Source organism: Phyllopteryx taeniolatus, chromosome 6 (genome assembly GCF_024500385.1).
Source record: "Phyllopteryx taeniolatus isolate TA_2022b chromosome 6, UOR_Ptae_1.2, whole genome shotgun sequence".
Taxonomy (NCBI): domain Eukaryota; kingdom Metazoa; phylum Chordata; class Actinopteri; order Syngnathiformes; family Syngnathidae; genus Phyllopteryx; species Phyllopteryx taeniolatus.
Window position 1 is genome coordinate 8765332 of NC_084507.1, and position 26464 is coordinate 8791795.

General features: G+C 40.3%; 2 protein-coding genes across 11 annotated transcripts; one reads left to right on the forward strand and one right to left on the reverse strand.

The window, feature by feature from the left end:
* Window positions 1-14: 14 nt before the first annotated feature.
* On the reverse strand, window positions 15-3989 carry si:dkey-29b11.3 (actin-binding Rho-activating protein-like). 2 transcript variants are annotated; one of them, XM_061776076.1, is made up of 2 exons: window positions 3183-3989; window positions 15-1026 (listed from the first exon to the last, which is right to left on the reverse strand). In XM_061776076.1, exon 2 carries the CDS (start codon window positions 1013-1015, stop codon window positions 509-511), a length of 507 nt encoding a protein of 168 aa, XP_061632060.1. In that variant the 5' UTR covers window positions 1016-1026; window positions 3183-3989; the 3' UTR covers window positions 15-508. The 2 variants fall into 2 exon arrangements, with proteins under 2 accessions (XP_061632060.1, XP_061632059.1); XM_061776075.1 differs by lacking the exon at window positions 3183-3989 and adding an exon at window positions 1193-1586.
* Window positions 1747-24385, forward strand: trmt11 (tRNA methyltransferase 11 homolog). 9 transcript variants are annotated; one of them, XR_009788905.1, is made up of 14 exons: window positions 1748-1870; window positions 2481-2546; window positions 5163-5236; window positions 5400-5481; window positions 5562-5654; window positions 6014-6148; window positions 8181-8337; window positions 8416-8496; window positions 8662-8826; window positions 9049-9121; window positions 9198-9332; window positions 12044-12164; window positions 14479-14793; window positions 14905-17273. XR_009788905.1 is itself a non-coding variant. In XM_061776068.1 (13 exons), exons 1-12 carry the CDS (start codon window positions 1793-1795, stop codon window positions 9944-9946), a joined length of 1275 nt encoding a protein of 424 aa, XP_061632052.1. In that variant the 5' UTR covers window positions 1747-1792; the 3' UTR covers window positions 9947-9951; window positions 10036-10052. The 9 variants fall into 9 exon arrangements, 8 of the variants coding, with proteins under 8 accessions (XP_061632052.1, XP_061632051.1, XP_061632048.1 ...); XM_061776068.1 differs by lacking the exons at window positions 12044-12164; window positions 14479-14793; window positions 14905-17273 and adding exons at window positions 9811-9951; window positions 10036-10052 and having other exon boundaries at window positions 1747-1870; XM_061776064.1 differs by lacking the exons at window positions 14479-14793; window positions 14905-17273 and adding an exon at window positions 23824-24385.
* The last annotated feature ends 2079 nt before the right edge of the window (window positions 24386-26464 follow it).

The following is a 26464-nucleotide window of genomic DNA, read 5'->3' on the forward strand; positions in this document are numbered from 1 at the left end:
TCGAATCCACTAACTAGCAAGAAAAATACTTGCTGCTTTATTCAGCAGTTATTGGGTTGTAAAACTTTGCATGCCTAATGTACAAACTTACAGTAAAATATAAAAATGTAAATTGTAGCACCAAGTATTTGTTACTTTGACTTCATTTAAAAAGGTAGCTCTTCTACAGAACAGATAGGAACCATAGTCTAGTACTGTGTGTTTCATGCATGAAGCATTGCGAACACTGCTGGCAAATGAGAATTGGCTTTGACTGCTATCATATATAAACCATCTTATGAGGTACTGTACAGTATTAGTATTTGGCTTAACACCTATGTTGGTATGCTTGCATTTGTTTTAATGATATAGCAATCGTGATAACTACAGATCTAACCATTTTGCACACTTATCTTCCACTATGATTTTCAGTCTCATGAAGAAAATAAAAGCATTTCCATTTTAAACAAAGTAGTTTTGTGCAACTACAACAAACAATGGCAACATGCAACATGACCTTTTCTGCTCATCACAATAACGTAATCACAACATGATCATCCTTCCCTTGCCACAGCATCTCCCCCTCAAAGTCAACCAGCTTCTGCTTCCGGGCTCTTAGAAGAATACCCACCAGTTTGTTTGAGATAGTGACGTAATGCTCAAACAGCTTGCCAAATTCTACCGAGATATTGCTCCCACCCCCATCTTTGTTTGCCTGTACCCCAATGTCTTTTATCACCTCATACAACTCCTGAACCTCTCTGCTGATGTGTGTGTGAGCATCTTCCCCACGTTGTGCTGTCATTGAGCCCTGCAGGGGCCTCCCATAGTCATTGTGACCCCTATGAGGGACCACTGCCACGGGCCTGGTGTCATGACTGAAGGGGTTATGCTTCTGGAGTTCCTGGTGATTATCAGACCACTTCTGCCAGTTGTTCTTCATGCGTTTGACGGATACGATGCACACTGCTTTGTCATCTGTGAACTGAGCAGGAGAATTATCTTCATCCATGATGTTGGGTCTCATCTGTGACATTCCAGGAATTGCTTTGTTAAGGAGGAAAACATGTTTTAGTTAAAACTTAAATCAAAGTCAAACTTACAAGACAGTAGTAGTCTTATATCATTTGAACAGTTTTCAATGGACAAACTACCTTATTATAACTAACCCTTTGAAGGATTCAAAATGGTAAACAAATGTGATGAAACTTACATCTCAAGCTGTAAGCGTCCCGTACAATACAAGTTGAGTTGAGCCAAAGTGCATAGTGCCCACTGGTATTAAAACCAGTGCCTGTAAACAGTGCAGTAGCATTGCTGACAATAGCAAGTGTACAGATACTTTCCTGTGCCAAAGCAAAACCGCTGTGATTGACCTTTCTTAACCAATGAGCTCTTCCAGCTGACCCGTCTAGCCAATCGCAGCGGAGAGAGGGCGGGGCAGACAAGGCGCCTGCCCTGTTACGGTAAAGCAGATTACAACCCACAATGAACTAGTTGATCTTGACACAGAACTGGAGGGCAGTGTTAGTTACTTTGGTTATTAATAACGTATTAACGATCAAATGACATGTCTTGGGGGAGCAATTCAAAACCACACGTTAACCCGTTATTAAAGTTAAACCCCATTATACACCAGTTTGAATACACAGCTAATTGGTTTCCACTTGTTATCATGTTCGTACAGTACGCATTTACAAAATCACATGTGGCATTGTAAAACGCACAGAGAATTCTTCAATTCTTCCCCGCAATGGGTCGTTATTTCCTCGACTTTGTTTCTAGCCGGACGTATTTTGAATCAACAATAAACATGGCAGCCCCCGCTAGACGATCATGGCTTCAATATTTATTGCATCTTGCTCAAGATAACTTGGAGTTCAGGTTACCGGTAAATGTGCATAAACTGGCATCAATTCCATCCCGATCTTTTCATGAGAGACAGTACATGGATTTATAGAAAGGAGCAAAGCCATAGACGACATCCTTCTGTCGTGTGTTAGCTGTCCGCTAATGCAATCGGAAGCTTTTAGGGAACGTTGGAATCAAGCTTGAAGGCTTTGGTTATGAGCGTTAGTGTATGATTACATAACCCGAATGATCTTAACACATAGAAGTAGGAACGGAGCAAATCCGTTGAGAAATAAGGAAGTTATAGCTAAATTTGTAAAAATTTTGAATTTCAGGTTAAACTTTTTTTTTGTTCGCTAAATCGGTCAACTCTTGAGTATGAGAGTAGTGCCTTATCTAAGTTTATCGGAAATGACATTTGCACATATTTTAACAACAGTGATTTTGTTCTCATGCAGCAGGATCTAAGGACAGAATAGTGCAGTATGCTTTATAGGAAATAAAGATGATTCTGATTCTGATATTTGAGAAAACAATGTCTTGTGTTTTTTCATGATACTGATTTGCTTATTGATTTTCTACTGCTGCAGCATTATCACTTCTAAAATATGTGTAATTCTAAGTAATTATTTATGTGTTCATTTCTCCAGGAAATCAAGGCACTGCTGGCTCTCAGAGGAAAACCTTTCAGTCCTGGGTTGAACTTTAAAGAAAAGGTATCCATAACAGTAGCAATGTGACAAAATTACCCAAAAATAGCAGTCTGTAAAAAAAAAAAAAAAAAGTCTGGTTGGAATGGCCAGTTCAACCTGAGTACAATGCTCCAAGAATTTTGATAATCAGATGATGATTTTTTTTTGTGTCGGAACAGGGAACGTTTTTGAGTGCTATTTGCCTATAGAGAATTTACTCAAAAACGTACTTACAATTAGAATAAAAGAGTGTGACTTAATTACAGTGCCTTGATAAAGTATTCATACCCTTTGAACCTTTTCACATTTTGTGACCTTACAATCACAAACTTGAGTGTATTTTGTGGAAATTTGATGTGATAGACCAACACTAAGTAGCACATAATTTTGAAGTGGAACAAAAAAAAATGATACACAGTTGTTAAAATTTCAAGCAAATATAAATCTGAAGTGTGGCGTGCATTTATATTCAGCCAACTGGACTCTAATTCCCCTGAATAGAATCCAGTGCAATCAATTGCTTTAAGTCACCAAGTTAAGAACTATAGTCCACCTGTGTGTAACTTACTCTCAGTGTAAATACACCTGCTCCGTGAAGGCCTTAGTGGTTTGTAGGAGAACAATAGTGAACAACAGCGTCATGAAGACCAAGGAACTCACCAGACAGGTCAGGGATGAAGTTCTAGAGAAGTTTAAAACAGGTTTAGGTTATATATTTAAAAAAATAATAATTAGCCCGAGCATTAGTGATGGTTAGATGAAGCTTCATGAGGCATCTTAACACTTCAGTGAATTGGCTGGAGTAATGGTTAATTTCTTGATGCTTTATGTGCACGCGAAACCACCTGCTGGCCATGCGCATAACCACAGGAAGCTGTTCTTAACCACATTATGTGTGACGCATTGCATTTTTGCCTCTGTTTTGGCTCTTGTCAAAGACATTGTATTACAAAACAATTTTTGACCAAAGAATTGCTCAGCACAAAGTGTATAATAGATTATTATTAAGCATATTCTCTGTGTGCATAAAATGTTTCCAAAATGGTAGTATCATATGCTATGTCAGGTTGTATAATGTTTTTCTGTCACTTTAAGCAGACAGGACTGTGAAAGTGCTTGCGGAACCAGGACGAAGGCACTGCAATTGCTTGTGTAACTTGGACAATGGCGTATAAAACGGGTGAATTTGTATTCAGAAATAACAGCTTCTCAACAGTTTTTTTGTTTCAAGTAATTCACCAAAGAGCAGGATTATATAAATTGCTGTACGGTAATTTTTCCTCTCCCGTAGTGTTTCTTGTACCCATTTACTTGGAACAAAATAGACACATCACCTTTGAATGAAATAAGAAATTGTAGGAAAATACAGTTCTTGATAAACAAACCTAATTTATGTTTGAAGTAATGACAGTTATCTATCCTGCACGGTGCTGCCTGAGGTTCGAAATTGCACGACCACTGAGTGACGTCTGGTACTGTGCGAGCTGTAATCCGTTACAGTCGCTCGCTCTCTCGACTGTCCAAGCTTTCGCCAAACACAAAAAATAAACACATTTTAAATGGAGAGCCCGCATGAAAGGTTTATATTGCTGTAAAACGTCCCGGCAAAATCTGAAGCACATCCCGAATCGGTAACGTGGTATAGCTGGGAAGCGAGGCTTCAGACGTCATAATTTCCGTCTCCTTGCCTAAATGAAGCAAGCCTCGATACGCACTTTGTGGAAACGCCCCATCCATTACCGGACACATGCTTCGAAGCGTAACATCACTACCAAGCTTTGAACATCTCAAAGAGCACCGTTCAAATCCATCATACAAAAATGGAAACAATATGGCACAACTGTTAATCTACCAAGACATGGCCACTCCCCTGTCGACATCAAATATATGGTGGGAAAACTATGTCCACCCCCGGTTGACAAGTATCTGGAAGGAAAATTCCCCAACCCCCCCGACGACTTGATGACTTTTGGAGGGGGTCCTCCATGAAGGTGTTATTGATGCAGGGGGCTGAATACAAATGCACAACACATTTTTCAGATTTTATATTTGATAATCCAGGATAGATACTGTATGCTCATCCCTAGTTTATGAGATTAGTCGGTGACTGAACACAAGTACCTGCGCTTAACATGGGCTTGCTTTTGGCGAGCTTTGACCTTTTTCGGGTGGCAGCTGGCTCCTGCGTTTGGCCCTTTTGGTGGTTGCTCTCCAAGGGTGGTAAAATTGGTGGCATCGGTGGCATCCCTCTGCACCACTCATCAGCAGCACTGCCTTGCTCATTTCCCACATCCTGTCCTCCCCTGTCATTTTCTGTTCTCTCTCATCATGTCCTATTGGGTGTTGCATTGTCGAGAAGAGATGACAGTGCATCCATCCATCCACTTTGTATATTACTTGTCCTCATTAGGGTTGCGGGTAAGTTGGAGCCGATCTCAGCTGACTGGTTATCTATGTGTGTCCTGCGATTGACTAATGACTAGTCCAGGCTGTAGCCTTTCCCCAGTAGTCAGCTGGGATAGGTTACAGCTCCCCGTGACCCTGAACAAGATGATATACAGTAATTTTAATGATACAAAACAGCAAAATATTTAATTTTAAGTCAAGTAGAGAGTTAACAGTACTTTAACTCTCTCCAAGTGTCCTTTCTGGTGTCTGGATGATTTGACAGAGGACGATATCTGCTGCGTCATGGCCCGATCTGTTTGTGCAAAGTAAGAATTTTTATGCTTGCAATCAAGAAATCAATATTTGTCATGATGTACATATTGTACCGACTACAGTGTTTTCATGTATTGCCGTTCATGAGGTATTTTTGAATCATTCTGGGGTTTTATGCACAGTAATATTTTTAGTTATTATTAAACATACATCAAGGTCTGCGTTTGAGCTATGGGGCCATGGACCAAACCACAGTGAGCTCAGAACATCCTTACTGAGCTACCCAGAACAGAACATGGTCAGTGGTCAGTTTTGCTGTATAATGTTAAACAATCTTTATGGTTCTAAAACCTACATTCTGTGCTTTCTCTTTGGCAGTTGCCATTCTTGCACAAAGACTCAACATACAGAATAAATGTTTATACCTTCAATAAAACCTTGGACTTCACAGAAAGAATTAAACGAATTGATGTAAGTGACGGAATTGTTACATGAGAGTGTAAATTTCAATGAAATAGCTTGCATTTCGATCAACTCAACCATTCACCCAACACTTTGCTTTGTTCTTGCGTACACCAGTACAATCTAATGTGATCCAATACAAGATTTAAAAGAAAGAAAAAAAAGGCATGTACAATGATTATAATACTCAGATGGAAAGTCTGTTATAGTTAGGTGCTGTTATGTTCAAGTAAAGTACAAAACTACATTTATTCTTAAGATCATTTTTGACACACCTATTGTCCAGTATTGGATCTCATTAGAGGTGTGGCTGTACCTAAAGTTAAAGTGACTGCATGTTCACAATATCATGTTTATTCCCTGTACAGGCAATGGATTACCTGCCATTTCAGGGTGTTGTAAATCTAAAGAACCCTCAGCACATCTTCTGCTTACTGGAAGATTATGGCACTGACCCAAACAACATCCCTGAGCATCCAGATTACATTTATTTTGGCCGATGGGTGAGAAACTGGAGAGATTTGACGGCAAATGACATCTACAGTGCTGTGAAAAAGTATTGGCTCCCTTCTCTAATTCTTTTATTTTTGCATAGTTTCCCCACTTTATTGTTTAAGATCATCAAACAAATGTAAATATCAGACAAATATAAAATGCTATTTTTAAATGGTGATTTCATTTATTAAGGGGGGAAAAAACTATTCAGTTACCTGGCCCTGTGTGAAAAAGTAATTAGCCCCCTTGTTCAATCATGAATTAATTGTGGGTAATCACAATTTTTGGTTAATTTTCACTGATCACACCCAAACCTGATTACCCCCGAGACCTGTTCAATCAAGAAGTCACTTAAACAGAATCTGTCCCGACAAAATCAAGTTGGACAGAAGATCTAAAAAAGCTGTAACAAAATGACATGATCAGAAGCAGATTCCAATCCATCCATCCATCCATCCATTTTCTACCGCTTATCTGAGGTTGGGTTGCGGGGGCAGTAGCTTTAGCAGGGACGTCCAGACTTCCCTCTCCCCAACCACTTCAACCAGCTCTTCCGGGGGGATCCCGAGGCGTTCCCAGGCCAACCGAAAGACGTAGCCTCTCCAGCATGTCCTCGGTCGTCCCCGGGGTCTCCTCCCGGTGGGACGCTCAGAATTTAGGACAACTTCTAAAGAACTGCAGGCCTCTATTGCCTCCGTTAAGGTCAGTGCTCATGACACAACAAAACCACTGCTAACCAAAAAGAAAATAAAGGCTCCTCTCACTTCTCCAAAAAAAAAAACATCTGAATGATTCCAAAGACTTTTAAAAGGGAGAATAATATATGGACTGATGAGATGAAAGTTGAGCTTTGTGGCGGGTGTGTGTCTTGTTACATCTGGCGTAAGTGTAGCACAGCATTTCAGAAAAACATTATCAAACTAACAGTCAAACATGGTGGTGGTAGTGTGATGGTCTTGGTGTACTTTGCTCCTTCAGGGCCTGGAAAACTTGCTGTGATTGATGCAACCATGATTTCTACTCTTTAGCAGAAATGTTCAGCCATCAGTTTGTAACGTCAAGGTGAAGCGCACTTAGGTTCTGCAGCAGGATAACGATCTAAAACACATCAGCAAGTCAACTTCTGACTTCTGAATGGCTTAAAAAAACAAAATGGTTTTCGTATTTTTTTACTTAAAAGTCCAGACTTGAATATGATTGAAATGCAGTGGCATGACCTTAAAAAGAGCATTCATGTTCGAAAACCTACATTTTTTGCTGAATTCAAACAATTCTGGACGGAAGAGTCGGCCAAAATATCTCCACAGAGATGTGAAATTGTCAGTTTGTAGAAAATGGTTGATTACAGTTGTTGTTGCTGGGGATGGCTCAACCAGTTATTAGGTTTAGGAGGTCAGTACTTTTTTTTACACAGGGCCAGGTCATTTTGAATAGTTATTTTTCCCTTGATAAATGAAATCACCCTTTAAAAACAGCATTTTATTTTCACTTGGGTTATAGTCTGATATTTACATTTGTTTGATGATCTTAAATATTAATGTGGGAAAACTGCAAAAATATAAGCATTTGAGAAGGGGGCCAATACTTTTTTCACGGCACTGTATATTTTAACAAACTGATTGAACAGTGATAATAGTGATTTTAAATCAGAGAGGATCTAAAACAGTAAAGGACATCTCGGACATCTGAAAGTGTAACAAGGAAAACAGTATCTCTGTCATTGCTATGACATGTGAACCACGTTTATATAATTTCCCAGTAAATGGTTATTTCAATAATATACAATGTTATATTGAAAACAAGGTGTTAGCTTGCTTTCTTTTTCTTTTATAAAATTGTCTAATTTATCAAAACATTTTTACCACAGTAGTTTACAAATACATTATACTACACACCAGAAGGTGAAGTCTGGGAGCCAAAATTATTGACACCAATATATCAAATCGCAAGGTTCCATAAATGAGTTGAAAAGTAGATATAAAATGTGCAAATCTGATTTTCATCTTTATGCCACACCACTTGTTATGAATCTCCACACAGATAGCGGATGGTCAGCGTGAATTGATTCGTTCTCACAGTGTGAAGAACAGACACTTTATTGGAAACACCAGTATGGATGCCGGCCTCTCCTTCATCATGGCCAACCATGCCAAGGTCAAAAAGCATGATCTTGTCTTTGACCCATTTGTTGGCACTGGTGAGTTAGTGGGCTACTATATTACTGATATATTATTTAATGTATTTAATGAAATACTGCTCTTTTGATATGTTAAAGGAAGCCTGTTGGTTGCTTGTTCTCATTTTGGAGCGTACGTGTGTGGATCGGATATTGATTACAACACTATTCATGGCAAAGGTATCCCCCTCCCCCCACCCACCCATAATTATAGTCTTAGTCATTCTGTATTTTAATTAAGATGTGGAGATGTTCTAACAGGTCAAAACTGGCACTAGCACACAAGGTCTGAATTTGAAATATCATTCCATTGTACCACTAAATGTTATTTTCTTTTTCTTTCAGGAAGGTCAAGCCGCAAAGATCAGACGTGGCGAGGACCTGATGAGAACATCCGTGCCAACCTGCGACAGTATGGAACAGAGAAGATGTACGTGGATGTGATGGTGTCTGATGCATCCAAGCCTGTTTGGAGGGACGTCGCTCTCTTTGATGCCGTCATTACCGATCGTATGTTAATTTGTCATCGTATCAACTGTGTCATATTTCATAATGTGTCATTTGGCGCTACACATTGAATATTCTGCAATTACAAAAATAACAATTTCCATTTTAATTGAAACTCTCAAAAAGGTATTAGTTTAACTAATCTATTTAATATTGTGAATGTGCTTTGCAGTCTTATATACCTCTAGTGTTTCTAAAAATGTCACTTGTTTGTCGTGTGTACAGCTCCATATGGTATACGTGAGTCCACAAGAAGAACAGGCTCCCAAAAAGAAACTACAAAACCTGCAGATGGCATGTAAGTTTGTTACTCTACGACCAAAAAGGTAAAGGGACACATTACAGGTAAATGCTAAATATTTTGCTCATTCTAGCTATGCCGAGTCGCATGTGGCCGTATCCCAGTCCTACCACCTGAGTGAAATATTAGCTGACATGCTAAACTTCTCTGCACATCGCCTGGTCATGGGAGGGAGGCTGGTCTACTGGCTGCCCGTTTATAGGCCAGAGTGAGTAACCATAAAAATGCTATCATTCGATAATAAGTTGGAGCACTTCCATTATAGGCTATATCAACCATTTTGTATAATATTGGATCATTTAAAATACCAGCGTAATGGACCAGTAATATCTCAGAGACTGAAAGGAACCTTCACCTCCACGGGCAGTGATAAATGATAAACTAATGTCATTCCTGGTTCCTCAATGGAACTACTGCATTTCAGACAGTCAACTTTGCCTGTAATATACTCAGGTTTACTGTGATTCACTACTTGTGAGGTAATGCAATTGGCTACCAACAGGGGGCATCTTTGCACCAAAAAACAGCATAGAACACATATTACAGTTCAACACTGCTGTTGTATAGTAAAGGCTACAGACTTGTGAAATTCTGTTATGTTTCAACAGTTTTAACATCTGTCTCAGTTTGTGCTGTTGACCAGAACCACAAAGGATTGTTCACCATAATTTCCCATTGCCTTGCAGAATACCCTCAAGCACTATTCCATTCCAATTCTCGAAAACATTCTCCTGTATTTGCGTACTTACCTGTGTAAATGACAGTATTCGTAGTGAGTGGTACACAGGTGTGGTCCTTCAGGTCCCAGTAAATCACAACTGACAACAGTAAGCTTCCTTTTACACTTGACAACGATAGGATGTACTGTAAGACATGAAGCAAAAGTGTTTATTATTGAAACGTCCTTGCAGACGGAGTGCTGACTGCATATGCAAGTGTTAACCGGTAAAGGTAAGAACCACAGCAACAACCACGACGGCCATTGTAGAAGAACACCCTGCAAGGGAGATGGGGATGAGATAATCTTGTATTCTCGTGGTTTTACTGCAAGTTTGTCAGCAAAAGTTACTAACCTTTGTAGTGTACTTTTGTTCCTGCTTTTGTGTAAGTGGTTGCGTTCACACAGTTTGCATGGATGTGTGTGGCCTCCTCTACAAGGACATGCGTACACGTGTGTCATCATGTTCACACATTTGTCTTTCCTGCTCATCTACCAGTGCTTGCCTCCCATGTCTGTCAGAGCCCTGCCAAAATAAACGTCTGAGTCCAGGCACGTCAGATGTATGTCAACTGTCTGTCTGTGTTGTGTGCAGGCTGACCCCTGTGTACTTTCGAATGTGTCTGTGTGGCAGCTCAAATGTAGTCTGTCTCTTGGGTCTAATCTGAAGCTATCAGGTTTCTGTTACTCCCCAATTTGTGTACATATCTGCAGCCGTGACTGGATGATTGGAACAATGGCAATCATATGCGTCTGTCTGCCTTCTGTGTGCTCCGGCAGATGCACATGCGTGTGCTCAGGTTTGTGTGAGTGAGTTTATAAGCTTGACAGGTGACACAAAATCATGTCAACAAATCATAACAAGCTGAATAGAATGATCAAGAGAGATTGTTGTATTTTATTTAATAGATTAAAATCTTGACTCTGGCTTTCTTTGTGCAGTTTGCATGTTCTCTCTGCGCTTGCGTGGCTTCCTCCCACATTCCAAAAACGTGCATGGTAGGTTTATTGAGGACTCTAAATTGTCCATTGGTGTGAACAGTAGTGTGAGTGGGGGGTTGTCTATATGTGCAACCAGTTCAGTGAGTACTCCGCCTCTTGTCCAAAGTCAGCTGGGGTAGGCTCCACCTGTAACCCCAATGAGTACAAGTGGTATAGACAATTGATGGATGAACACCCAAATAACATCTGCTGTATTTTGTGTGAAATGGCCCTTACCAAAGACGCATAGTTCTAACATGTGACTTCTGATAGACGTGAGAATTGTAGGCTCCCTGCATCACATCTAGTTACCGTGACAACTAAATATTGACTGTTTTGCACTAAATGTCGTCAGGGCGACAGGGCCAACAAATAGTCATTAGCAAACCGAACCTCCATCTGACTTTGCTACCATGTTGATTGGACTTTTGTCACTAATATGCAACACACACTTGAACCTTGGGTCAGAGTTGGTCTAAAGCTATTACTGTACTTGAATTTGAATGTGAATGGTTATTTGATGAATAGAAAATTAAAACTCAGTGCCACCCATTTTCAGAAAAAAACACCCCGAGTGCCAGCCGTTTTTGAAGATTTTGACTGACTTTTCAAGGCTTACAGAACATTGTTCTGTGATTATAATCATACCAAATCTACCAAATTAATGAAATTAATCAATTTAGGGATGAACTCTCTTCTGTCAGCACTGGAAAAAAGCTAGAGCCTACCATTTTCCGTTCTTTAGTTATGTGCAGTGAAACATAGGTAAATTTTACGGTTTTTGGTTACGTCTCAGAATATGGAGATAATTAGCTTTTTGTGAAAAGGAGCATTTATGCAGCAGTAACTTCGATGCTTGTACTGTATATATTTTTTTGCCACACGACTTCCAGCCTGTCCACGGTGCCATTTTTGGCCGGCAAACAGTGTTAAGGCTCTGAGGGCTGTTTGTCAAATCTAAAATGGTGCATCGCTGCCCTCTGCTGGCAGTTAAGCCTCAGTAAAATTCTTCTGAAGCTCTCGATTCCCTGTGGAGCTGTGTCAGAGCCTCCCCTAACACTTCCCGTAAAAAAACGCAAAACACGTATTAATACGTGTTTGGCACTGAATGAGTTAAATTATTGTTTCTGTGCTGTATAATGATATATCATTTCTGCAGCCTTTAGGGTTCCCCTTGGCTGACTAATTGGAGACTAATTAATGCTTTTGTTGGTTTGCAGATACTGTGAGGAAATGGTTCCCCTCCACCCATGTCTGCGGCTCATTAGCAACTGTGAACAGATGCTATCAAGCCACACGTCCCGTCGCCTGATCACCATGGAGAAGGTCAAAGAACCAGAGGTGTGTGTATGTTTTTTGGAGGTTGAAAATTAATCAATCAATGCTCAATTATATATATATATATATATATATATATATATATATAAGTTTTAGATCATGTCTTTGTTGAAGCTCACAAGAGTCTGTGCATGTGTGCAAATGTATTTCCACACATTTCATGTGTACTTCTTGTATACATAACATTTCTTCATGGATTCACTGTTGTGAAAATGTGCTGATGTGATGTGAATTATTTGTCTGTAAGAAAATCTGAACGGTTTCAAGAATATTGTTTCCTGGTGTGACTGGAGTTCACCTTATAATAGAATTTAATTCAGATCGCAGTTAAAGTCAGGACTTTTTCGAGTGTGCTGCTCTAAGTTATGTTTTGTGGTTTCCTAATTATAAGTGAGAGGAACACATCTGCACAGTAACAACTTGTGTGTTTACTACAGTATGTGTGAGCATACACAGCAACAAATACATGACGTAATTCATGTAAAATGAGAGCATGTGTCTTAACTGACTATCCTCCCCCCTTTTATGGCTTTACATCAACTTTAATATGTAACCACATGAATATGTGTCATATTATACATGTATGTGCATGTGTAATGGAAGCCAGGGTGTCATGCAATGGAAGCCACAGTGTCATTCTAAGCTTCACCATCTGGTAGTGCTCAACTTATTTTTCTCACACTGGAAACCCAAATGGCTTAATCACACTTCATACGGAAAACAATCCATCTCTCTATCTGATATCCCTTTCACCCAAAACACTCAAACGTTGTAGAGTAGAGCTGCCACGATACAAATGAATCTATTCTTGCTGAAGAGTTTTCTCTTTTTAAGGAGGCCTCGTTCCACCCCCATCTTTAGTCATTCACCAGCATGCCTTGCTTGGCCTATGTCATCACACATACAGACATGGCCAAATTGTTGGCACCTCTCTGTTATTGAAAGAAAAGCCTACAGCCTACAGAAATAACCTGAATCTGACAAAAGTAATAATAAATAAAATTTGTATTAATATTTATGAATGTGGTTCAACACGGCGGCACGGTGGCCGACTGGTTAGAGCGTCAGCCTCACAGTTCTGAGGACCCGGGTTCAATCCCCGGCCCTGCCTGTGTGGAGTTTGCACGTTCTCCCCGTGCCTGCGTGCGTTTTCTCCGGGCACTCCGGTTTCCTCCCACATCCCAAAAACATGCATACATTGGAGACTCTAAATTGCCCGTAGGCATGACTGTGAGCGCGAATGGTTGTTTGTTTCTATGTGCCCTGCGATTGGCTGGCACCAGTTCAGGGTGTACCCCGCCTCCTGCCCGATGACAGCTGGGATAGGCTCCAGCACGCCCGCGACCCTAGTGAGGAGAAGCGGCTCAGAAAATGGATGGATGGGTTCAACAGAATTATTTTTAAAAACAAACTCATGAGACAGGCCTGGACAGAAATGATGGTACCCATAGAAAAGATAATTAAAATGCCGATAGAAGGAAATAATTTGACTACAGGAACATGTTCAAACAAGGTGTGTCTTTCAATTCAGGGATTCTCTAGTCACTAGTTTACTTTGTAAACAAATACATTGCAGCTTAGCCTCTGGCGAGCAGTAGCAATATGCTTTTAGCAGAATGTCAAACGGATTTGAAATGTAATTTAAAAATCCAACATACTGTACATATGTTTTCAGAGTCTATTTTTTAATTAAAAATGCTTTATTGTTAACTTCTACAAAAGTCAGTAGAATAAGCAACAATAAGAAAATGCAGGTCCTGCAGGGTGGCAGCAGTTGAGAACCACTGCTCTAATTAGCGCCATAAGTCTTCAAACTTGTAATCAGTTAGTTGGCCTATTTAATGGGTGACAAGTAATCACTGTGCTATTTGGTGACATGGTGTATCACACTAAACATGGACCAGAGGAAGTGTTGTTGTCTCAGGAGATTAGAAAGAAAAATTATTGACAAGCACGTTAAAGGGACACTGTGAAGCATTTTCGGTTGTGTACTGGCCAAAATCGATTTCTGCGTTTATATGTGTTGTCATTGGTGTATTATGACCTCTGTTAATAATCTGATAAATTCTCGGTAGCAAAGAATTTTATATTTATTCATACATAAGAGTGCTGACCCAGTAGGGGAGTGCCATGACAGTCTGCCAGCTTTTAAAAGGGATGCTGAAGTTGCCAGCTTTCTCCTCGACAAGTAAGGGCTTGGAAACGTGTAGCCATACTGCGTTGCATCGCCATTTCGGGCACTACAGGTCTCTTGTATACAACTGAAGATGTGCTTGGACACAGTGTTGCCTCACTGTTAACTTCATATTTTCCTAAGAGCACAGTGTCCTCCACAATCCTTAAATGGAAGACGTTTGGGACGACCAGAACCCTTCCTAGAGCTGGCTGTCTGTCCAAACTGAGCAATCGGGGGTGAAGAGCCTTGGTAAGAGAGATAAAGAAGAACCCAAACATCACTGTGGCTGAGCTCCAGAGATGCAGTTGGGAGATGGGAGAAAGTTCTAGAAAGTCAACCATCACTGCAGCCCCCCACCAGTCTGCTTTATGGCCCGACGGAAGCCTCTCCTCAGTGCAAGACACACGAAAGCCCGCATGGAATTTGCTAAAAAAACACCTGAAGGACTCCAAGATGGTGAGAAATAAGATTATCTGGCTGATGAGACCAAGATAGAACTTTTTGGCCTTAATTCTACGCGGCATGTGTGGAGAAAACCAGGCTCTGCTCATCACCTGTCCAATACAGTCCCAACAGTGAAGCATGGTGGTGGCAGCATCATGCTGTGGGGGTGTTTTTCAGTTGCAGGGACAGCACGACTGGTTGAAATCAAAGGAAAGATGAATGCGGCCAAGTACAGGGATATCCTGCACGAAAACCTTCTCCAGAGTGCCCAGGACCTCATACTGGGGCCAAGGTTCACCTTCCAACAAGACAATGACCTTAACACACAGCTAACATAACGAAGGTGTGGCTTCAGAACAACTCCGTGACTGTTCTTGAATAGCCCAGCCAGAGCCCTGACTTAAACCCAATTGAGCATCTCTGGTGAGACCTGAAAATGGCTGTCCACCAACGTTCATCATCGAACCTGACAGAACTGGAGAGGATCTGCAAGGAGGAATGGCAAAGGATCCCCAAATCCAGGTGTGAAAAACTTGCATCATTCCCAAAAAGACTCATGGCTGTATTAGCTCAAAAGGGTGCTTCTACTAAATACTGATCAAAGGGTCTGAATACTTATGGCTGTGTGATATTTCAGTTTTTCTTTTTTAATAAATCTGCAAAAATTTCAACAATTCCGTTTTTTTCTGTCAATATGGGGTGCTGTGTGTAAATTAATGAGGAAAATATTTAACTTAAATGATTTTAACAAATGGCTGCAATATAACAAAGAGTGAAAGATTTAAGGGGGTCTGAATACTGTATACTTTCCGTCCACACTGTGTGTATATATATATATATATATATGTATGTATATATATGTGTGTGTATATATATATATATATATGTGTGTATATATATATATATTTATATATATATATGCATATGTGTTATTTTTTCCTACCCTCCAATGTTGCTCGGGAGCCAAATAAATGCTAAAAATAAATGTAGATGTGACAAACGTAAATGTGTTGGGATATGTAGTTTTTTTATGTAAGATCACAACCCATTGACAGCGCCACAAAGGAGCATTGTGACTACTTTACCCAGAGTTCAACACTGGCTCAGGCACATCTACGAGTGGGTTTGTAAATATCCTCGGAGTGCGCTCTACTACACTCACACACTTTTAATGTACATATTCTGAGTAGTGTTGGGATGTCAAATAGCATTTACGAACGCACCTTATGGGCACCTCCGCAACCATAGGCGCCGCCATATTTGCTTCTATTAGCGGTGTTCGCGCTGCCTTAAGATTCGCTCACTGCTTTGCCATATTAGTAAAATGAGAAAAAGAAAAACAATAGAAGTGCGCGTGCCTACATCATGTTGCATGATGAAGCTTCTCCCGATTAGTTTGGATGGATTCTTCTGTAAATTGCCAAGCAAAATAGTTTTGTAGACTTCAGAATTCATTCTGCGGCTACCATCATGAGTTACATCATAAATAAAGATGAGTGAGCCTGTTCCAGAAGCAGCCATACTAGCCCAAGCCATGACATTACCTCCTTTCTTTCTCCATACTTTGGGCTTTACATCACTTTTGTAGAGGTTAATCTTGGTCTCAACAGTCCATAAAACTTTGTTCTAAAACGTTTGTGGCTCATCTCTCTACTACTTTGCAAAATCCAATCTGGCCTTCCGATTGTTTTTGCTGATGAGTGGTTTGCATTTTGTGGTATGGCCTCTATATTTCTTTTCTCAAAGTCTTCTTCAAACAGTTGATTGTGATACCTTCACCCCTGCCCTGTGGAGGTTTGCAAACCATTTTGTCTGGCAACTACAAGAAAAATGCATCCAAACTAATCGGGAGAAGCTTCATCATGCAACATGACAATGACCCAAAACACACTGCCAACACAAGAAAAGGACTTGATCGGGGGGGAAAGTGTAAGGTCTTAGACTGGCCAAGTCAGTCACCGGACTTTAACCCAAGAGAGCACACATTTTACCTCCTGAAGGGGAGACTGAAGAAAGAACCCCGCAGAAACAAACAAGAACTGAAAGAGGCTGCAGTAAAGGCCTGGAAAAGCATTTCAAATGAAGACTGCAACATTGTGGTGACGTCAATGTGTCGCAGGCTTGATTCAGTTATTGCAAGTAAGGGCTATGCCACCAAATATTCAGTGTTATTCAGTTTTAAGTAAATTTAATAATGTCTGTTCTAATACTTTTGCTCACTTGAAAAGTGGGTGGCTTTAAACAAAAGGTGCTCTGTCCTGAGTTGTTTCACACATCTAGATGTAAATACCATGAAATAAAAGCTGGAATTCTGAACTTTTGTCTCATATTCATCTTCTGATCTGAAACACAAATGTCTTCAGTATACAACAAAAACAAAGGAATTGACCTTGCCATACCAATACTTTTAGAATGGACTGTGTGTGTGTGTGTGTGTGTTTTTGTGTGTATATGCAGTGTTCCCTCGCCACTTTGCGCTTCACCTTTTGCAGCTTCAGTGCTTCGCGGGTTTTTCCAAAATATTCATAAAAAAAAAAAAAATAATAATAATAATAAATACAGCCTTATCGGCAGCCACATTGCGGAAAGACGCTTTGTTTCATGTTGATGCGCGCGAGAGAAGGTTTCCCTGCATGCCAAACAAAGAGATGAGTTGACTAAGAGGCTTTGTACATGCCTGTACCATATGGGCACTCATACAAGGCGTGTGATTGGTTCCTGGCGCGACATCGACCAATGAGAGCACGAGTGGATTTATCCCATGAGCTGATTGGCTGCGCATCATCGCAGCCTCACCCAGCATCTTTCCTTGTTGTGTCTCCCCAGTCTCGTCCATGCTGTTGTGTTCGCAATAACTTTTTTTGTTTAAGCGATAATTTTTTTGATTAGTTAAGCAAGCCCTTACAATGCCACCGAAGCGCTGTGCCCCTGCGAAAGCTTCCTCCGGGGAGGAAGCTTCCAAGAGGAAGAAGAAGATGATGACCATCAGGAAAAAAGTGAAACTTTTAGATTTTATCAAAGAGGGCAGAAGTTATGCATCTGTGGCACGCCATTATGGCGTGAATGAATCTACAGTGCGGTACATAAAGAAAGAGGAAGCAAACAGTCAGAGCAAAACCGCTTCAATAACCTTCAATAAGGAAGCGAAACGTGTAGTAACTCCGCGTAATAAGAGAATTGTGAAAATGAAAGCTGCATTGCCATTGTGGATTGCTGATTGCAGGGAAAAGATACAAAATTACTGTATAATAAATGTTAATTACTGTATAAGGTTTTATAATTAAAGATTTAAATAAATACGTGTACTGTTGTAATCTTTTTCTCAAATATGTAAAGTATAAATCCTGTTTACATATTTTAAACATTGTGGTACCCACATACACATCCACGAAAATTCCTGGAGGGGGCGGGGCTGGGGGGGTTTCGCGGTTTTTAACCTTTCGCGGGGGGTTCTGGTCCCCATTAACTGCGAAAAATGAGGGAACACTGTATACAGACCCTTTCCAAATAATGAGAATATCATGGAAAAATGTATTTATTTCAATAATTCTATTCAAAAAGTTAAACTTTCATAGATTATAGATTCAGTATTTATGTGTTTATTTTTACATAATTTGGGCTTCCAGCTCATAAAACCCACAAAATCAAGAATTAAAAAAATTGGAATACTGTTTAAGAAATCAGCCATAAATTTGCAGGCCATAAATGTTTTAAACTCAGTGTCACACACTAATCATCGACTAAACTCAAAGTACCTGCACAGGTTTCCCCAGGTGTCGTTAAATTGCTTCAGTTTAGTTCAATTATCTCTGTTGGGTTCAATATGGGGAAGACTGCAGACTTGAGAACTGGCCAGAAGACCATCATTGATATCCTCCATAGGATGGGAAAGCCACAAAAGTTCATAGCTAAGGAGTCCCCAGCAACAGCCCCAAAACATCACTGCTCTAGAGGAGATCTGCATGGAGGAATGGGCCAAAATACCAGCAACGGTGTGTGAAAACCTTGTGAAGACTTACAGAAAACGTTTGACCTCTGTCATTGCCAAAAAACGATACATAACAACAAAGTATTGAGATTAACTTTTTGTTATTGACCAAATACTTCCACCATAATTTGCTCATAAATTCTTTCAAAATCATATAATGTGATTTTCTGGATATTTTTTCTTTCTCATTTTGTCATAGGGGAGGTATACGTATGATGAAAATTACAGGCCTCTCTCATCTTTTTAATCAGTTTATTTGAAATGGGACAATGCAATGAACACATGAAATACACATGGTTAAAAAAGCCAGAATTAGCCAGAAGGCTAGTTTTCATCTGTAGTCCCCTGGCCATGATGTAAAAAAGCCGTAAAATACATCTGCAAGACAATATAATACAGGATACATAATCAAGGACTTACTATACTATTAAGAGAGAATAAAACCACAAATCATTTGATCATAACAAATAAAAAATAAATAAACATCATAACATACTTGTCTTTTAGTGTTGGCAGCTATAGGTGTTAACTAACCACATTTTCAGTTTTTTTGTGAAGGCCTTGTATGTTCTAAGCAGTTTAACCTCCCCAGGTACTGAGTTCCACTCACCAGCGCTCCTCACTGACCAGGCTGACTTACTGAAAGTGGTCCTGCGCAGAGGAATGAGACAGTCACCTCTGACAGAGCCTCGAGTGACACGCTCAGAGCTGTTTCTTTGGCTGATGAACTCAGCCAGAGGAGCTGGAGCCAAATCATGCAGTACTTTATAAATCAAATTTAAATCTGCAAATATCTGAAGACTGTCCCAGTTTAAAAGACTGTATTTTTTTAAAATTGCACAGTGATGATAGTGCCTTGGTTTTTTATCCATCACTTTAATTACTTGTTTGTACAAAACTTCCAATGGTTTTTTTGCATTCTGACCAGCCTGGGACCAACTGGTTATGCAATAGTTAAAGTGACTAAGAATCATTGAATGCAAGTACATTTTTGCGGCTTCAGTTGACATTTCATTTCGAATTGCACGAAAATTTGCGAGGTTTAATTTTATATTTTTACACAATTTGTCAATATGGGCTTTAAAGGAAAGCTGTGAATCTATTATTAACCCAAGATATTTGTATTGGCTGACAATTTGCATTTTTTCTCCATTAACGAGTATGTCGGGATCAGGTGATACTCTATTTGTTTTAGTGAAATACATGCCTACAGTTTTAGAAACGTTTAGCTGTAGACAGCACTCCTGCAACCAAGTTGTGACACAGGACATTGTATTAGTGAGTTTAGCAGCAACAGTATCTTTGGAGCGACCATGAACAAAGAAAACCGTGTCGACTGCATACACTACGCACTCTGCTTCAGAACAAACAGTAGGCAAATCGTTGATATAAAGACTAAATAAAAGGGGGCCTAATATTGATGCCTGAGGGACTCCAGAGGTTAGCCTAAGAGACTCTGATCTGCAGTTGTTAACTGATACAGATTGTGTTCGGTCATGCAGATATGATTCAATCCAGCTCACAGCTTTGCGAGAGAAGTTAAATTTTGAGAGCTTGGTAAGAAGAACAGAGTGATTTACTGTATCGAAAGCTTTCCTGAGGTCCAAGAACACCGCCCCTACAACTCCACCCTTGTCGAGAGAAGATGTTATTTTCTCAATGAAGAGGCATGTAGCCATTTCAGTGGAATGCTTAGATCTGAAACCAAACTGCATGGCGTGGAGAGAGGGGGAGCTGCTGATTAAATAATGGACAATCTGCTCTGACACCCATTTTTCTGCAACTTTGGAAATGGCCGGAAGAATGCTTATAGGTCGGTAGTTATTCAGAGAAGTTGAGTCACCGGATTTAAAGACAGGGGTAACAATAGCAGATTTCCAGGCCTTTGGGAAGTGACCAGATGAAACTGAAAGTGTCATGGTCTGTGTTTTGGTTTGGGTTGTTTAGTTTTGTTCCATGTTTTCCTGTGTTCCATGTTTGTCGTGTGCTCATTAGGTTGTTGTGTCCACCTGTTCTCGTCTACTTTGTGTTGACCAATCAGCTCTCTCTAGCCACTCGTCTTGTCCAGGTGTTCCTCGTTGTCTCGTCAATTTGTTTGTATTTAGTTCCCTGGTTTCTTTCAGTTCTCGTCGGTTCATTGTCGTTGTCACATGTCTTGCCATGTCATAGTCGCCAGTTGTTTTTGTCATAGTCGCCTGTTGTTTTTGTCATAGTCGCCAGTTGTTTTTGTCATAGTCGCCTGTTGTTTTATCATTGTGATTAAATATTATTATTTTGAGATTCCCGCACTCCTGCCTTGCCTCCCTGCTTCCCTGCAATTGGGTCCACCATGTTCTTGCCTTGCGTTCCTCGCCGTCGCCCTAACCATGTTCATGACAGAAAGATTAATGATTGAGGCAATAGGAGTAGCAAGAGTTGAACCTAGATCTTTGAGCATGCTCGTGTCCATTCCAAAAACATCCTTTGCCTTAGATGGTTTGAGTGAATGAATTAAATCGATAACTTTGGTCTCAGTAATATTTGTAATAGTAAAGAACTGCGTTGCAGACAATGCAGGGTATTCCTTCCTTTGTTTTACTGCAAACTTAGAAGAGATTTCTGACACAGATTCAATCACTTGCGGTTCCGTCAGGATGTTTCCATTTAATTTAATTTGCATTAGTTTTGTTTTGTTATTTTGTGCATCACCCAATAGTTTTTTTTATATAATTCCAGGTTATTTTTGAATTTCCCTTCGCACTATTCAAAGCAGTAATGAAAAAGTCAGCTTTAGATTTTCTTATTTCTTTCACTACCCTATTTCTCAGTTAAATAAAGTGGTGTCTATTGTATCCTGATTTGACCGACAACTTCAAGGAATGATCGTGTTCTTTCATCAGTTTCAGAATAGATGTGTTTAACCAAGGAAGGCCATTCTTTCTAGCTTTTAGTTTAATTATCTGTGTAAATTATATAATAATTTCTTGTATTTTGTTGGCAAATTTAGAACAATCTAAATTTTTACCAGCGAGTAATACATCCCAGTTTACTTCTTGGATAGAATCTTGGAAATTTTGTTGTTCATGTTTTGGTATACTATTGGATTCAGTGGTGGCCAAGGGTTTGAAGCGCTTGTTATTTAATTTTCTTGTGACCATTATAAGATTGTGATCAGACAATCCTGTGAGCATATTGTATGGCTTCAAGATCCTTTCTGTCCTATTAGTAAAAGCTAGATCAATCTGAGTTCGGGTGGAGTTTGTAATTCTCGTAGGGCCATTAATTACCTGAGTCATATCCATATCATCCATAACCCTTTTCAATTTTTTCCCAACTTTGTTAACTTCCCAATTAACATTTAGGTCACCCATTATTATCACCTCTTTTGCAAGATTGAGTTGTTTCAGTAAAATTTCCAGCTTTTCATAAAAAGCGGCATTTGATGAGGGAGGCCTATAAATAACTACAAGAATAAAAGACATTTGCTGTGACAAAGAAACAGTTAGTCCAATAAATTCTAATCCATTCTCATCTGTAACATGTATTTCATTATAATTAAAAGTGTCCTTGGCATAAATTATAACACCTCCTCCCTTAGAGCCCTGTCTGTCATTTCTAAACATTTTATAACCAGGTACAGATAGTATTGCTGAGGGCGAAGATTCATGGAGCCATGTCTCAGATATGCAGAGGAAATCAATATTTGAGTCAGTGAGAAGGTGATTGACCTGATCACTTTTCGTTAAAATGCTTCGTATATTTAAGTGTGCACAAAGAATGCCTTTTGGTTTACGTGTTGAGTCCCATAATTTAGAGTTATTAACGGTTTGGAACACCCTGCATTTCCGGTGCTTTAGTATTGTGGGGTTTGGCAGCCCCCAGTTTCTTTTATTGGCAATGTTTGCATATAGCTTTATGCTGCCAGCTTCCGCATCAGCCAGCAGAGGTGGAGGCCCAGCCAGCAGAGGTGGAGGCCCAGCCGGCAGAGGTGGAAGCCCAGCCGGCAGAGGTAGAAGCCCAGCCGGCAGAGGTGGAGGCCCAATCAGCAGAGGTGGAGGCCCAGCCGGCAGAGGTGGAGGCCCATTGGCACACATGATAACACAGAAAAGACAAGAAGAAACCGCGTCAAAAATGTTGTTTGGAATCATGCGCCCAATATTGAGCCATTTTGACAAGAAAGCAGTTGAAGAAGTTGCGACTTTTGCGATGACCAGGAAAAGCCCACTTTTCGACAAGTTCCCAAATACAGAGTGCCGTCCAAACACCAGAAAGTTTGCATTGCCTGTGCGCGGCTGGGCTTCGTCTTCGACGGAGCCGGCAAATTCGGCCACTTCGTCCTTTGTGCGCCGCCGACGAGGAACTCCCTCCGCCGCGGTGCAACTAACTCGCTGGCGGCACGTTAGCTCGGCGGCTAGCGAGGTTAGCCGAGGAGAAAGAGGAGGACGCATTTCACTTCGACGGACTTCGCTGCCTCGCCAAAAGGTCCGCCGCGCCGGCCGGTTCCCTCACACCTGGGCGATGGGTTGTGCTCTTTAATTATCAAAACAGGAGTTGCACAGTATCTGACATTTTATGTGATGTTCTCTCCACCTAGAATTCACTGTTCCTTGCACAATTGGTGGCTGACTAAATACTTTTTTGCCCCACTGTGTCTGTGTGTGTATATCTATATATCTATATATCTATATATATATATATATATATATATATATATAAACGCGTATGTGATTTTTTTTCTTTTTTACTCATTTGTTTGTAATTAATTGTGATTGTGTTAAAAGTCCACCCTAGAAGACAATAAAACACTACCTTGGGAAGATTGGGGCATATAATCATTTCGGACTCAAAGTTCATTTCAAAATCTGAAGTCGGACGATCTCAAATGTAATTTTCAAGTGAATTTTTGATGGAAATTGCTTTGTTTGTGTACACTGTCTGCTTAAATTCAGCTGGCACAGGCTCCAGTGCACCTGCGACCCTAATAAGGATAAGCAGTATAGCAAATGGATGGATGGACGCTTTGTTTAGGGAGTCCTGCAGCATATCTCCTATAACCTCTGTCTATCATTCCATAGGAACTAGATGGTCTGGCTCATCTGTCGGACCCTCGCTTCAGTGCCTACCAGGGACACAACACCTTCAGAGAGAAGTACTTCAGTGGACTCAACAAGAGGCATAGCAAAGAGAACAAATCTGATTCCAATGGGGACCCAATCATTTGAACAGAGCAAGGCTCAAATAATGACTGTTGGCAGGCTCCAAAAGAAAGCAAAGACAAACACCCGCCAATTCATTAAATTCACCTGTAAAATAACCAAAAGAAGAGGTGTAAAAAAACTAATGTAATTATTCTTCGTTTCGATTGCCATAGAGGTATGTAAGGTGAATATCATACTGTGAGGTGTTTGAGCAGTTTGACCACAAAATTAGACACTTAATGAATTCCTATGACAGTCATGACACAAACAGAATTACTGTATTAACTTCATAAAGGCAGTATTTTTGAACAGTTTTTAAAGATCAATTGATTGTGCGGCTGTATGTATTGTTGTCCCATGTGAGTGTAACAAATCTGTAATACATTTTTAGTCTGTTTTTATTATTTGTACTATTTTCTAATAAATCCGTAAGCACACAGCATATTTCCAAATAATTTACCGCCGTCCATAGCGGTGTAAAACCTTCCCATACTCTGTTTCAGATTCTACAAACAAAACCTTTTAAGGTGTTTTGTTGACTTCTCTGTGCACATTTATATTGGATAATGTCACCTAATCTGGGAGATGTTGTCGTAATGGAATATTTTATGTCTAAATCACTGAAGCACACTTGAAAGACTAAAGGAAATGTTCATTTATTTTAAATATTTCCTTACGCTTCTGATAGCTGAATGATTTTCTAGCCCATGATCAACGTAAGAACTCATATTACCTGGTTTTGACAGGGAATACTTAGGAGTCTGAGAGCAGACAAGCAGCAAAATGGCGTGGTGTCCACCCTTCACCTTCACCCCACACACTGCAGTCCAGTTAGTCGGCAGCTTCTGTTGTTTGGCAACCACAGTCTATCTCATTATTCATCTCCTGAGTGCAACACAGCAGACCCTCATGTTTATCAGCCTGACCACCACAATCCCTTGTTCTTTTTTTCAAAGGAAGCGAGTCCTTGGCACCTTCACATCAGGCCGGGCTCGCATTATTTGTGGTGCACTTTGTTTATTGTTCCCACCGTGATCTTTTCTTGCACATCTTCATCAAGGGAAAACAATTGGAGACCTCACACTTATCACTTGTCTTGTTAAATATAAACAAGTCCCATGTTTTCCGCTTTGAAAACCCATCGTGTTGAGTTTAAAACCTCCTTGGGTTTTTCTTTGAAGCTAGCTGTGTTCATGTTTCTTGGCAGTGCCATAAAATAGTGACAAACCCCCACAATCTCCATAATTAGAGACTAGAGACTACAATTAAGAGTGAGTTTGGTGGAGGGGATTCCTCTCTTCAGCACATAATTCCATCCAGACATTGCGGAAATGTTCACTCTGTGTGCATTTAAGTAGTAATCTCGTATGATTCAATACCTAACATGATCTTGTGCCTAGCCTTCCAAGTGTCAAATCCCAGTCATCAGTTGTTCCTGTCTCACATTGACCAATAAAATGCCCAACCAACCTTCCTCCTCAGCTCCACTAGTACATACAGCCTCCTCTTCACCTCCTCCCCCACTTCACCTCTGCCCTCAAGCCCCCCCCCCCCCCCATTTGGAACGCTCACCTCGCTTGCCCTCTCCAAGAAAAACACACTGTTGACTTTTGGCCGCTGTTTCGGAACAATGACTCCTGATTAAACTCCCATCTGTATGAATGTCTGCTTGACAGTGCTGAGTCAGATGGTGCCACCAGACGACACACGTTTTGCTTAATAAAAAGAAAGTTTGCAGTGTTAAAACTGCAAGCGAGATTTGAACGTAGCCTTACTTCACTAAGCCGTCCCTTCCTCGAGTCTCTGACCGATGTGCACAAGGCAATTCTCAAACATGGCCATTCGTAATGACATGCGATTGTGAAAGTGCATAGTCGTGAGAGAACACATATCCAGCTGCAACAATATAGCAGTGTTAGCAATACTATTAGCATGGTAAACAAGCCGATGTTAGCTACAGCTGCTACATTGGGTGCATGACTTAATTGTAATGGAATGTTACTATAACACTAAATGTAATTGGTTTTGAACTATTATTTTTTGGAATGTATCAAATCAACAAAAAATCAAAAAGGTGATAATTGTACCTGTCGCGTAGGAAGGCTCCTAATTCAACGTCGGTTCGGAATCCTTTCTGCTGCCTGAAGTCCCTTCGCTGTGCTTCTGTTTGCTAGTGTAATGCCAAGTTGTTGGCAAATGAGGGATGGCCATATTTTTATTTTGTGGAGGTGGCAATTTCACCGTAGTTTTAGGAAAGCTCCTGAAGCCCAAATTAACAGTTCAGTGCAAGGCTGCAGGGTTGTGCCTGCTATGAGTGTGCCTGCAATTACACGGCAAATAATGACGTTTTGTAAGTCACACCTTCTTTCTCTGACTGGTTCTTTTTACTTTGGGTCCAGAGAGGCTTGATATTTATTTATTTATTTATTTTTCTTCTTCCCCATTTGACTCGTCAGGTCAGACTGACAGCTAATGTAAACATTTACGGTACAGTCACACACCAAGCGTAATGACTAGT

Excerpts from the sequence above, each read along its gene's own strand:
- si:dkey-29b11.3 (XM_061776076.1), bottom strand. The coding sequence starts at position 1,015 with ATGTCACAGATGAGACCCAACATCATGGATGAAGATAATTCTCCTGCT.
- trmt11 (XM_061776064.1), top strand. The coding sequence starts at position 1,793 with ATGGCAGCCCCCGCTAGACGATCATGGCTTCAATATTTATTGCATCTT. Across the intron at positions 1,871-2,480 it reads ACTTGGAGTTCAGGTTACCG|GAAATCAAGGCACTGCTGGC; the intron begins GTAAATGTGCAT and ends TCATTTCTCCAG. Across the intron at positions 8,827-9,048 it reads TGATGCCGTCATTACCGATC|CTCCATATGGTATACGTGAG; the intron begins GTATGTTAATTT and ends TCGTGTGTACAG.